Below are 14,994 nucleotides of genomic sequence, written 5' to 3' on the forward strand. Positions count from 1 at the left end.
CCAAAGATTTTATCTATTTATTTGACAGACAGAAATCACAAGTAGGCAGAGAGAGAGAAGGAAGCAGGCTCCCCGCCAAGCAGAGAGCCCGATGCAGGGCTCGATCCCAGGACTCCAGGATCATGACCCGAGCCGAAGGCAGAGGCCCCAACCCATGAGCCACCCAGGTGCCCGCCACTGCCCACTTCTGAATGCATTTCAGTTTGTCAGTGTCCTTCAGAACAGAAATCATTTCTTGGCTTTATGCTAATCTGGAAACTGCCTATTTGACATGCAATTGAACATGGGAAATGTCCTTGTCTTGCCTGATATTGCTACATAAAAATAATGGAAAAGACTGGTTATTTCAAGACAAACAGGTAAGGAAAAGCTACATTTAAATTCCTACTTGACATGCAATTGAACATGGGAAATGTCCTTGTCTTGCCTGATATTGCTACATAAAAATAATGGAAAAGACTGGTTATTTCAAGACAAACAGGTAAGGAAAAGCTACATTTAAATTCCTAATATGAATCTAAAAGAAAAATTAAACTACATATGAAAATGTTACAGAAAAAAAATGGGGGAGATGGTTGATACTGCTGATGTCAAGCACATATTTTACTCCCTAATGAAAGACATGTAAAAACACAAAACTTAAAGATCTTTCCAGTACAATCCAAGAGCCTGATCAGATATCTGAGTCAAATTTACCAAAAAGGGTTTGCAATCGATATATCTTTCTTTCTTTCTATTTATTTACTTATTTAAAAGAGAGAGAAAGAGAGAGCAGGCAGCAGAGGGAGAGGAGACTCTCCACTGAGAAGGGAGCCCAATGCGGGACTCAATCCCAGGACTCCTGGATCATGACCCAAGCCAAAGGCAGACACTTAACCAACTGAACCACCCAGGCACCCAGGGCTTGCAGTCTTTCCAAATGTAAAGTTATACCTATCTTTCCCACCGAAATTATACTAGAATGTCATGTTTGATGTTTTGATGTCAGAAATTTAAAAATAAAGGTTACGAAAGTAGACACTGCACATCATAAAGCCTTTTAAAATGCAAATATTAAGTACTTAGTTGAAGTCGCAAAGGAACCAAGAAAAATCAAAGGCTAACTTAAACTACAACAGTGAAGAAATTTTCCTGATGACTTAGTAATCCTCCAAATGGTAGCCAACTTTCCCTCTGGAATCATAAAAAAACAGACTAGACAAAGCAATGGTAGCAACAAAGTGGAACTCAACCATCAAGAAATGAATAAAACAGTAAATTTTTCCCTTTTTTTCTTTCTGCTCTCATTTCTCTTTTCTCTTAATTTCTAATTTTCAAACAAAACACATATTTTAAGTTTTAAATGCCATAATCACAAACCTTCTTCTCATAAGAAAAAGGATTCTTGTTAAAAACATTACCAAATATATCAATGATTATCATTTGCCAAAAGATTAAGATGTAAAAAAGATAACTTTGATGAATATAACTAATATTTCACTGACAATTAAGAAGGCACTTCATAATCTTAGAGTCTCCAGAACATCATTACCTGTGTATGTGTTACCTTCTATACTTTCTAAAGCCCCTTAAAAACAAAATGTTTGTGGAATCACCATTAGGTTTTCAGAATTTATGTAAAAAAGAGATTATAGAGAGAAGCCTACACTTGCTGCAGTGAGAATTGTTAAGAAGAGAACCAGACATTGCAAAAAGAAACTACAAGTAAAGTCTGTAACAAAACTGAAATTCTAACTTTAATCCATCCTGTTAAAATGGTGTAATTGGAATTATTTGATCATTTGCAGCAAAGCTACGAAGTTTTCTAGAAAAGTCCTCCCTAGACTGCTTTGTGTTGACTTGTTTTGATGGCTATATAACGTATGACTGATTAGGCTTATCCAACATTCTAGCAACCTTGAAAAACATTAAAAGGCACTTCTGCTATAAAGTTAGAGAAACGCTAGCACCAGGAGACACATTGGGCTAATATTTTATTACTTTAATTGGTTAGAGGCACTTATAAAACCCAGGGGCAATACGCACCTGATGCACAGAAGACATTCATTCATTTATAGCAACAACTATAAAGCAAACAACATGCTAGGCCAAGACTTGACTAGGAATGACATAGCTAGCAAATCTCCCTCCATCGTAAGAATTGTAATATATCTTAAAATTGATTAATTTAAAAATGACTATTAGTAAAATTTTAACAAAAGTCACTACAATGACCTAGTGAAAAATATCACTTATGAATATGGATTCATCAGAGAGTAATATTTCCTTAAGAATGCTATCCATCAGAACATTTTGCCCATCCACTTCCTTAGAACTCATTTGTATAGCATATCACATAGCAAGAGCCTGGAAAGCCCAGTTTTATTGGCTTAGCTTGTACTGAAATACTTTTAAGGAATCAGGTTAAGGGAACAGAGAGAATACTCCAGACCCACACGTTACATAGATCTGACTCATAATGGGGAGGGGGGGACACAACACATTCTGAAGCTCTCAAAATAATGCATGAATTTCACAAAAGCAAAGCAGAAGCTTAAAAAAAAAAAAAAAAAAACAAAAAAAAACAAAAAAAACTATAAGGAGCAGAAGGCATAAAGCCCAAAAAGAAAATGAGAAGAATTTAAAAAGAATTTACCCATTTACTGTATTTCAAAGGTCCTGTAAATCCCATAGCTTCTATTATCTTCGTGAAGGCACCAACCTTCTCCTCAACAGGCTGTGGGGAATCCTTGGTAGTAGAAAGCTATTTCATCAAAAAGAAAGGGACAAAATTAGTTGCAAAAAAAATTTTTTAAGATTTATTTATTTTGAGGGGCAGAGGAAGAAAAGTATTTTTTGTTGTTTTTTGTTTGTTTTGTTTTTGAGAGGGAGAGCATGAGCAGGGGGAGGGGCAGAGCAGAGGAAGAGGGAGAAGCAGACTCCCCACTGAGCAAGGAGCCCCATGCAGGGCTCAATCCCAGAACCCTGGAATCATGACCTGAGCCAAAGACAGATGCTTAACCAAGTGAGTCACCCAAGTGCCCCCAGAGGGAAAGTCTTAAGCAGACTCCTTGCTGAGCACTGATGTGGAGCTCTATCTCACCACACTGAGGATCACAACCTGAGCCAAAACCAAGAGTCAAACACTTAACAGACTGTACCACACAGGTGCCCCCCCAAAATAATTATCCAAAAAAGAATGCTTTTGTTTCTTATTAGATATAGGAGTATTTTTTATTGCTTAGATTTTTTTTTCACCTAGAATTTTTAATTCTTCTTTTTCTGGGCACCTTATCACTCAGTACAAACACATCTGGAACTCTAATAGGTGTCCTTCAAATTTCAGAGCCACCTCACTGACTATACGCCTATGGACCCATGTCTAGGAAATGACTGATGTGGGCTATGAGAATAAAACTTCTACGGAAAAGAGTACTTTTAAAAGGAAATCTTGGCCCTCATCTCCAAGAGAAGAATTCTGAGAAGCAGAATGCTCTGTTTTAAAATAACAGGAAAAGGAAAGAAGACTACTGTCTGAAAGCAGTCAAAAGTCATTCAGAATCATAACCAACCAAAGCAAGCAGTGAATAAATGTTCCTAAACTCGTATTTTTAGTATACCACATTTTATGAGTCTTGTAGTTTGCAAATAAACTCCAAGAAAAACCTATTCTTTTTTTTTTTAAGATTTTATTTATTTATTTGACAGACAGAGATCACAAGTAGGCAGAGAGGCAGGCAGAGAGGTGGGTGGGGACGCTGAGCAGAGAGCTCAATGCGGGGCTCGATCCCAGGATCCAGGGATCATGACCCAAGCTGAAGGCAGAGGCTTTAACCCACTGAGCCACCAGGCACCCCAGAAAAACCTATTCTAATACTAAGCTCTCCAAATGAAGGCAGGCTATAAAAAATTCTCCAAGTTAAATACTACTTTAAACAGATAACATATGTTTTAACATATAAAAATCTTTACTTTTAACATATGAAAAATCTGTAACAACTTTTTTCTCTAAAGTGTTTTCCAAGCAAGACAGTACAACAGAAGAAATACAGGACACAGGATCAAAAGCCTTAGGTTCAAATATTCAGTTGGTCTGTCATTTATCCTTGTGACCTTGGGCAGATCACTTCATTTCCATGAGACTCACCTTCTGTATTCAATAAAATTCCTTGCCTCATCCAGCTAACAATTTTGCTAAGGTTCAAATAAGAAAACCTGTGTGAAAGCAGTCTATAAATGTAGAAAATACTAATAATTCTCACCTTATTTGTGGTGTGATACTTCCTACTCCACTGAACATCTATCCCAGGAATCTGTTCTGATCCACCACATTCCAGGGACTGGCTCATCTGAGGCCACTAGGAGATTAAAAAAAAAAAAAATAGATGTAAGCAACAGAGAGCATTCACTTGGATGGTTACTCTGAGAAGAGCTGCTTCAAAGTAAAGATCATAGAATCCTTCCAACCTAGTTCCTGGTGATCTGATCACCAAAAGAATCCAAGATGGGCACCTAAAATTGTGTCTGGTATGCAGTAGGTACTCAATAAACATCTGCTGGATACCTGAACAAATAAAAGGATTTGGCCCTGGAAACCTGGAACTAAATAAATCTGGGGCAACTCTAGGAACTAGAATTGTAATAAAGACCTACCTAAACATTGGCAGCAGTGTGGTAGATGGGGGGAAAAAGACTCTTAACAGTCAATATTTTTTTTTTAAACAGATTTTTTAAAATTTATTTATTTGACAGAGAGATCACAAGTAGGCAGAGAGGCAGGCAGAGAGAGAGGAAGCAGGCTCCCCACGGAGCAGAGAGCCCGATGCAGGACTCAATCCCAAGAACCTGAGATCATGACCCGAGCCAAAGGCAGAGGCCCAACCCACGGAGCCACCCAGGCGGCCCTTAAGAGTCAATTTTAAGTTTAAAGCCTGCTTCTGGGGTGCCTGGGTGGCTCAGTTGGTTAAGCGACTGCCTTCGGCTCAGGTCATGATCCTGGAATCCCCGGATAGAGTCCCGCATCAGGCTGCCAGCTAGGTGGGGAGTCTGCTTCTCCCTCTGACCCTTTCCCTTCTCATGATCTCTCTCTCTCATTCTCTCTCTTTCAAATAAATAAATAACATCTTTTTTAAAAATAAAAAATAAAGCCTGCTTCTGCCACGTATAAGCTGGGTGGCCATGAGCGACTTACTGAATCTCAGTTGTAGGGAGGACTGAAGAAGATAACACATGTAAAGTACCTTTCACAAAATACTCAATAAATAGAAGCTTCCATCATTGTTGTTCAGATCAGAACTGCCTTCCTTTTATGTTCTCATTGCACTTGAATGCACCTGGGCAATAAAACAGCCACTATTTACAACTATCATATGCCAGGTACAATGCTAAGTGCCTTAACATATATTTAATATTTATTCTTTAATATTCACCATTAACGCTATTAGGTTGAAAATAAAATCAAGACCAATAAACACAGTTTTGAAAATAAATTCCCAAGGGGAAAAAACTTCATGTAAGAGAGCCTCAGTGTAGCATTATTCACAAGAGTGAAAACTTGGTGGGGGGAGAGGGGGAGTCCAATAAGATGGTTAATTAAATTAAAGTAAAGTCACTCAATAGAAAAATCAGGTAATCATTGAGATTTTTTAAATACACTTTATGTTCTAAAACAGTTTTAGGTTCACAGCAACACTGAGCAGAAGTACAGAGAACTCCCATAAACCCCTTCTTCATATACTCACATCCTCCACTATCAGCATCCCCCAGCAGAACAGGACATTTCTTATGACAGATGAACCTACCCTGACACATCACTATCACTCAAAGTCCAGAGTTTACATTAAAGCTCATTATTGCTAGCAACATGAAAACACTTATATGTATAAAATTATAGGTAGACATATGAATGTATATGGGGATCTCTAGAAAGAAACATACAGAAATTAAAGAGTTATTTTTTTTAAGTTAATAGAATTATGGATGAATTTAGGAATAGTTTCCAAATTCTCAGTAATGTTTTATTACCTTTACCAAAAAAATGGTGAGGAAGCAGAAGGAAGGTTACCCCTTCAATTGTGGTTTATTCCAAGAAGAGAGGGAAAACATGAAATGAAATTATTTTTTTCTTTAATGCTAATGAGGGAAAAACAGAATTTCTAATTGAGTTATTATTTACTTTTCTTTTCAAATAAGGATATTAAAAAATTAGGATTTTCCCGGTCAGTCCCAAGGACACTTATGCTTTAATTCATAGGTATTATGCAGGCTTTAAAAAACAGATCAATCACAGGGCACCTGGGTGGCTCAGTGGGTTAAGCCGCTGCCTTCGGCTCAGGTCATGATCTCGGGGTCCTGGGATCGAGTCCCGCATCGGGCTCTCTGTTCAGCAGGGAGCCTGCTTCCCTTCCTCTCTCTCTGCCTGCCTCTCTGCCTACTTGTGATCTCTGTCTGTCAAATAAATCAATAAAATCTTTAAAAAAAAAAAAAACAGATCAATCACAGAACAACTCCCATTACATTACATACACCAATATAATGGTTTATCTAGAACACAAAGCACTCAAACAGGTTCAAAAAACAACTGACAACAATTTCAACTAGCTGTGCTTTGGGGCAAACTCTCTTTAACTAGATTACATGATCCTTCTCTTCTCCCATAGCTCCAGGACTAACCAATGGATTCCTGTGTGATTGTCTCACCAACTGCTCTATTTCTGTTCTAACCATTATTCATGAGCTAACATTTAACACTACTTGAACTACTTAAGTACCTAAGTATTAGTACCAAGAACAACACCTAGTTTCCGCATACCTACACATAGTTATAAATACACACATTTACTATTTGTTGTTCTTGCCCCCCAAAAAAGACTCCCTTGACCTTTAAAGACATCAATTTTTCCTTTCTTTAATCTGAAAAAATACCAATAAACAACTTCTTGTTAAAAAAAAAAAATACCCTGAAATACTCAAATGTCACTTTTTCAAAGAGGACTTCTCAACCATTTTATCTAAAATAGTTTCTTATAATCCCATTATTCTCTATTCTAGCAGTAGCCTGTTCATTTCATTCATAGTACTCATTATAATGTACAAGTATGTACTTCTGGAACCTGCTTACTTCCTATCACCACTACGGGAAAGATCCATGAGGGTAGAAACTAGGCATATTACCTGAATGAAATATAGTGTGTTGGATATGGGAAACACTCAAATATTTGTTGAATGAGCAAACCCAACCATTTACATGGTTATTTATTATTTCCTTCTTGTCTTTATCTATGCCATGTATACATTCTTCATTCACCCAACCTTAATTAAATGCCCACAATATGCTAGTCTTTGTGTAAGGTTTTAGGATACAAACAATCCCTATCCTCAAGCAGCTCATAGTCTTATGGAGAACAGAAAGACTCACTACACAAGAAACAGAACCTGTTCCAGACAACTCCAATGATAAACTCTTAGGCAGGCAGTCCTTCATTAAAATAAATATAAGATTTGACCTTTTTTTTTTTTCCCCCTTTCAGGAAGGTTCTGAAAGTAAAGAGACCTTCCTGACCTGAAAGAGGGAGGAAGGAAGGAAGGAAGGGACAGTCTGAGAGACGGAAGAGAAGGGGGGGGAGGGAAGGAAAGGAAGGAAGGACTCCAGCAATTCTGGACTACCATGGTATGCGTAACTGGTCCCTTTAGCAAAACTGTAAGCTCTACCAGCGAACAGTCCATCTTATACTGTCCCATTGCTCAATATCATTCTGGGCATGGAGTCGGCACTCAATAAAACTTAGGTCGATTTTTTTTTTAATGGCTTTTTTGTTACTGGGTTTTTCTGTGTCTTTTTTTTTTTAATAGAAGGATGATCTGGAGAAGATCCAGAAAAGAACCACAGGAATGATCAAAGAGATGAATAAAAGGTCCTAGTGGAAAGGTTAAAATGAATTGAGGTTGTTTAGCTTGGAGAAAAAGCAACTGAAGAACTAAGGAGTAACTCAGAATAACAACACTTGAGCTGGAAGAAATCTCAAAGATCTAAGTCCAACCTTTTCATTTCGCAGATGAGGAAACTAAGACCCAGGGAAAGCTTGCAACTTGAGGTAGTTTAGGACAATTTTTTTTTTTTAATTTCAATTTACATAGTGAGGATAAAATTTACCCAAGTAGCATCAACATACATATAGCAACAAAAACAGCAATTACAATTTATTGAAGATCTCCTATATGCCTCACACCTATATGCTTGATGTTTTACTCAAATTATCTCACAACTTTGCAAAGCTGATGAGATTTTCTCCCACTTTAGAAATGAGGACAATAAGGTCCAAAGAAGAAAAATTCATTAAAGGATTAGACACATATTCAGAGCTATCTTCCTTCCCCTATATCAAGCTGCTTCCAAAAACCCAAGTAGAAGTCAATGACACATACTCTGTGCACTAAACACAAATCTCTTGAGTTTCCAAACATTCCAAATACTATTCTCCAGTTAAAGGAACCAGGGCTCCTTAAAGAAATTGCTGAATCTAGGGCTAAAGCAAAGAAAATACAACATGAACTTGAAACATCTTGTGCTAGGAAATAAAGAATGTTCAAAAATTATGAAAGCTCATAGAAAAGAACTTGAAGGAGTTCCTAAGAGCCAAACCTGGGACAATTTGATAAATAAAAATAATAATAAGCAAGACAAATTACAACTCATAGAGGGAAATAAACATCCATGAGCTCATACTGATATAAATAATTGAATAAATAAATGGAGAAGTAACAGCTCTTCCTTAAACAGTAGAATTCCAAACAATAAATATAGTAATCATGATGGAAACAGAAAATCACCATTATACAAACATCACAGGAACGATTACTGCAGTCAAGAACCATAAACAGAATTACCACATAATGCAGTAATCTCACTTCTGGGTATACATCCCAAAGAATTCAAAGCAGGACCCTGAAGAGATATTTACACGCTACATCAGTGCAGCATTAGTCACAATAGCCAAGATGTGGAAGCAACCCAAATGTCCCATCAAACTGGATAAAGTATACATATAATGGAAAATTATGCAACCTTAAAAAAGTGAAATCCTGTCACATGCTGCAACATGGATGAACCTTAAGAACATTATACTAAGCGGTGCGCCTAGGTGGCTCAGTGGGTTGGGCCTCTGCCTTCGGTTCAGATTGTGATCCCAGGGTCCTGGGATCGAGCCCCACATTGGGCTCTTTGCTCAGTGGGGAGTCTGCTTCCCCTGCTCTCTCTGCCTGCCTCTCTGCCTACTTGTGATCTCTCTCTGTCAAATAAATAAAAAAAATAAAATAAAACCTTAAAAAAGAACATTATACTAAGCAACATTAAGTCACAAAAGGACAAATACTATATGATTCCACTAATATGTATATCGAAAATAGTCTAAATCACAGAAACAGAAAGTACAAATGTGGTTGCCAAGGGTGGGGTGGGATGAATTAGTGTTTAATGGGTATAGAATTACAGTTTAGCAAGATGAAAAGGTTCTAGAGATCCATCATACAACAATGTGAATATACTTTACACTACTAAACTATATCCTTAAAAATGGTTAACATAGTAAATTTAATGCTATGTTTTTTGAACCACAACTTTTAAAATAATTAATTAATTGATATTATATATCTTAAAAAAAGAAACACTGATGGATGTTAAAAGTAGTGAACAGAAGTATGCTGAGAAACAGGGTATCTGCATAGCCTCTAAGTATCTTCTCACAAGGTACTTATTAATTATAAAGGGGAAAATAGTAACTTCATAGTAGGGAAACCTGACAGACACCAATTTAATAATCAAGTGATCAAAGTCAGCATCACCAGTAACAAGACATATTGGCATCATATATCCCCTGTAATCATGCACGGAGAAGGGAACATCACTTTTGCCAAAAATGTATAACCTAATTACAAGAAAAAATTAGACAAACTGAAATTGAAGAACCAAAGAAAGGACATTAGTGGAAAAAAGACTGATAAAAGTTACACAGATTAGTTGATAGTATAATATCAATGTTAATTTCCTAGTTTCAATAAGTGCACGATTGTCATAGGAGATATTAACATTAGAGAAAGCTAGGTGAAGGGTATATGAGAATACTATCTTTGCAACTTTTCTGTAAATTTATTTCAAATTTTAAAAAAGATTTTTTATTGTTTTTATTTTTTTTTAAGATTTATTTATTTACTGGGGAGAGAGAGAGAGCAGAGTGAGTGAGAACATGAATGGGGGGCAGAGGCAGAGGGAGAAGAGAAGGAGGGAGCCCAACTCAGGGCTCAATCCAAGGACCCCAGGATAATAACCTGCACCAAAGGAAGACTCTTAACCTACACCCAGTCCCCCCTAAAAAAATGTTTTTAAAGTAGACTCATCAAAGCATGACAGGACTCCAAAATGTTATTTAAGAAAAACAAGGATAAGAATATAATGTCCCGGGGCATCTGGGTGGCTCAGTTGGTTGGGCGACTGCCTTTGGCTCAGGTCGTGATCCTGGAGTCCTGGGATTGAGTCCCGCATCGGGCTCCCTGCTCGGCGGGGAGTCTGCTTCTCCCTCTGACCTCTCTCCTCTCATGTTCTCTCTCTCTCTCTCTCAAATAAATAAATAAATAAATATATTAAAAAAAAAAAAAAAAGAATATAATGTCCCTAGCTTTTTGAAAATAGTAACAGGATTATAGCATTGGACATTACCTTAGAGATCATTTGATACTATCATTCAACCAATGCATTCTTTTATGTCATGCTCTTAAAACATAGTCTTCTAACCATTGCCTGAATATTTCCAGTAACAGGGAACTTACTATGTCAAAATGCAGCCCACACATTCCATGACCCCACAATTCTAATTAACACAAAGTTCTTCTCCATTCTGAGCTAAATCTGTCTCCCTGTCAGACATGTACCTGAAGAAAACCAGATTTTTCCAACCAGGGGTCCTCAAAGTGGGAAAATGTGCCAATGAGGCACAACAAAATGTCCAGTTTATTTATACTGGCTGAAATTACCTCTTGTCAGCATGAGATAAACCACCCTAAGTTATTTCATGGATGATTGCTATAATGCTGTCTTGGAACCTAATACAGTACCTGGTACATACTAGGTACTCAAGAAATGTTTATTGATTCAAAGAATGAGACATAAGTCTGAGATTCACATGATGAATACCCCCCCACCCATATACACACAAAAACAAATGACTTAGAACTCTATGATAAATTTCATTAAAATTTTCCAATGCACGAAGAGTAACAGAACATACCTCAACTCTGAAAAGAAATAGCTCCATGACTACATAAAGTAGAATGCCTCCTCTGTACAGACATATTCTTTATTCATTCAACATATATTTAGCGCCTACTCTGTGCCAAGGTGAGTAAGAAGCCCAGGAAGTACAGGCACAAACAAAATGTGTCCTCAGATGGGAAAAGCTTACACACTAGTTAGAGGGAATTATACTATTTTAAATTGTTTTAGTATATTTACATAAATAAATTATATAACACAATTTTATAGCAAAAATATTTTTAATTCCATCAAATATGAAAAAGTTAGTGTCTACAGAAGGAATTCACATAGACTGGTAAGAAAAATAAATTCCCATAGATAAATAGAGAAATGATACAAGCATATGATTTTTAAAAACTAGACTACAACTGGTAAACATAGAAAAATGTTTAGCTCCGACAGATAAACAAAGAAATACAAAGCAAAACAAGATAATATTTTCTACCCAGTTAGTTTAAATTTTTTTAAAACACCCAATTCAGAGGTGGTAATAATGAAAGACTAGCTATATATACATTGCTGATGGCACTATAAATTAAAACAACCTTGTGGAGAGAGAAACAGCTCAAACTCATCGACCCAGGGTACACCCTCCTAGTAACTTATATTTAATAAATAATTAAAAATTTTAAAAACTATATATCAAGAAAACTGTAACTATATTAAGCCTATAATGGAAAAAAAAATTGGAAGTGATTTTAATATCAAACATGGCCTAAGTAAATAGAATAACACGTAGCCATTAAAAAATTTAATTATGCAATCTACCTAACATGAATAATGTCTGCTCTAATAAGTGAAAGGGCACCAGAAAATAAAATTCTGTGGTTATTTGTTAAGGTATCTAAGGAAAAAATTAGCACACACACACATAAGGACTGGAAAAAAAACAGATGTTTTCAAGTTTGAGGTCATGGATGATTTTTATTTCCTTTATTACTAAATTATTTGTATAATTAACGAAAATCAGGAGAAAAAACTCTCAAGGAGGGTCTAAGGTAATGAATCATGTGGTCAATGGTAAACTAAGGCCTCAAATAATTGTTCCTTGGATTTTGTGTTCATGAAAAGAAAAGAGAAGAAAAGAAAAGAGAAGAAAAGAAAAAAGAAAAGAAACATTTCTTACCCCAAATAAAAGTGGCACAATGTGGCTACAAAAAGAAAACTTAAGTTAACTCTGAGATGAATATCTGGAAACATTCCCAACAGTAAAAATCATCAGACTGTAGCATGGTATCCTAGGCTAAGTTCCACTGCTGGGGTATTTAGAAGCAACGCCCTAGACACCATACTGTAGGAATCAGTCCTGAGCTGGCACCACAGAGACCCAGAAGTGGTCTCATGAGGTTTTTCCATCACACAATTTGTTTGGCTAATCTATAAATATATGACATTTGCAAATAAACACTAAGGTTTTCATACCAAGCAAAGAAACAACAAACCTTACCTGGAAAGTACCAGACAGAGCCCTGCCCCACTGTCCCTGTGTAGAAGACACAGGTACCAATCGGCTGCATACTGGAACCCATGGGGAAACGTTAATCCGGTTCTTCTAGAGAGAGAAAAAAATGTCAAGAATTTCATCCCACTCCATGTATAGAAGTTTAGAAATCCTTCCAGAACAGGGTACATGAAAAGAGAACTTCCGAGTCCCAGTGACTCAATGAGTTAAGCCTCTGCCTTCAGCTCAGGTCATGATCTAGGGTCCTGGAATCGAGCCCCATGCAGGCCTCCCTGCTCAGCAGGGAGTCTACGTCTCCCTCTCCCTCTGTCCCTCTCTTCATTCACGCTCTCTCCTTCTCTTCTTTCTCTCTCTAATGAATAAATACAAATCTCTAAAAAGAAAAAAGAGGGCGCCTGGGTGGCTCAGTGGGTTAAGCCGCTGCCTTCGGCTCAGGTCATGATCTCAGGGTCCTGGGATCGAGTCCCACATCGGGCTCTCTGCTCAGCAAGAAGCCTGCTTCCCTCTCTCTCTCTCTGCCTGCCTCTCCGTCTACTTGTGATCTCTCTCTGTCAAATAAATAAATAAAATCTTTAAAATAAATAAATAAATAAATAAATAAAAAGAAAAAAGAAAAAAAGAAAGAAAAGAGAACTTCCAAAATAGGACAAGACTAAAACTCCGCATGCTTATCTCTCTAAGGAAGATGTACCCCTACCTATTCCCGATCTATGAACCAAAACAACTCTAGTAATGGCTGACTCAAGCCAGGGTACAGGGGTTCCCTCTCAGGAAAGTAACAAAATAAGCAGACTTCAGGCATTTCACAATTAGATTATCGTTTAAATAAGAGTTTACAATGCCTTTTCATAAACACTGACTTGTCTGATCTTCACAGAATCCCTTTATAGTAAGCAGTGTGGGATCACTATCTGCCTTCGGCTCAGGTCATGATCTCAGGTTCATGAGATCGAGCCCCACTTCAGGCTCCATGCTGAACATGGAACCTGCTTAAGATTCTCTCCCTCTGCCCCCCGCCCCCACTCATACACACACACATGTGCACACACTCTCTCTCCAAAAGATAAATAGTTACTATAATGATAAGGTTAAGATTTGAACCCAGGCAGCCCAACTCCAGAATCCATGCTCATTTATGGGATGAAAGGGTAAAGGGAAGATCTCCAAAGTCTCCCCTAACACTCTATAATCTAGTCTTGAAACAATAAAACACAGTATCGTACTGTGGAAAGAGCCATGTACTTGGACTCAAAAAGCACTGATTTGACTCTTGGCTTCACTGTTGAGCTACAAGTCTTTGTTGCCTCTTCTATAAAATAAAGAAAAAAATCCCTACTTCTCAGGACTTTAGAAAAATCAACAAATGTAACTTGCAGCATGTCCAAATAAATAGTAAGTTGAATGTGAATCTCCATTTCCTCATGAGTAGGCAGGAAGGGGTAAGATGTAGAAAAAGGTGTAGGAATTTTAAACCTAGAGATGCTTTCTAAAGTGTCTCACAGTTTTAAAACTGTGTAACTATTTTTTTTTTTAAGATTTTATTTACTTATTTGACAGACAGAGATCACAATTAGGCAGAGGGTCAGGCATAGAGAGAGGGGGAAGTAGGCTCCCCGATGAGCAGAGAGCCCGATGCGGGGCTCCATCCTAGGACTCTGAGATCATGACCCAAGCCAAAGGCAGAGGCTTAACCCACTGAGCCACCCAGGCGCCCCTGTGTAACTATTTTTAATAGACCACTCAGAACCCCTTATGTTTTAAATGAAAAGTAAAGCTTCAAATATTTTATTTCAGCTGCGATTTGATCTGCTGGGATAATATTTAAATAAGAAACAGTTACTGGCTTTTTGTTTACTAACACTGAATCATTTGCCAGAATCACTCAATGTTAGATGTTCCTTTCCTAAAAATGTAAATATCGGATAAACTTCTGCAGATTTAAGTCCAAAGAAGGGGAAGAAAAGTAAAGGGAAATTACAAGTAGGAACAATACAAACTTCTGAACGATTTTCTGAAGAATTTCATCGTATTTTTTCCCACGTCAACAAAACTTTTCTCTTTAATTTTGGTTCTACTTGGTTTTATGCCAATACTTTAAATCAGTTCTTATTAGAAGAAAGACGTGATCAGCTCTGTTCTTTCCTTCTCCAATCCTACAACAACAATTCTTGTCCAAACCCTTAATTGAAACTGAGGCACAGCAGAAAGGGTATATGAATTCCAAGATGGTTATTAAATAGCTGTGTGA

General features: G+C 37.2%; 1 protein-coding gene across 2 annotated transcripts in view; it reads right to left on the minus strand.

Moving 5' to 3' along the window:
- LOC125108918 (ubiquinol-cytochrome-c reductase complex assembly factor 1) overlaps positions 1-14,994 on the minus strand; it is a 96,915-nt gene that overhangs the window by 68,545 nt on the left and 13,376 nt on the right. The window contains exons 2-4 of one of the 2 annotated variants that reach the window (XM_047745376.1): positions 12,732-12,836; positions 4,242-4,337; positions 2,636-2,743 (exon numbers count right to left, since the gene is read on the minus strand). In XM_047745376.1, the coding sequence (XP_047601332.1) occupies positions 2,636-2,743; positions 4,242-4,337; positions 12,732-12,836 (309 nt within the window). The remainder of the gene's footprint in view (positions 1-2,635; positions 2,744-4,241; positions 4,338-12,731; positions 12,837-14,994) is intronic. The other variant, XM_047745377.1, reaches the window with a different exon arrangement.

Source organism: Lutra lutra, chromosome 9 (assembly GCF_902655055.1).
Source record: "Lutra lutra chromosome 9, mLutLut1.2, whole genome shotgun sequence".
Taxonomy (NCBI): Eukaryota; Metazoa; Chordata; class Mammalia; order Carnivora; family Mustelidae; genus Lutra; species Lutra lutra.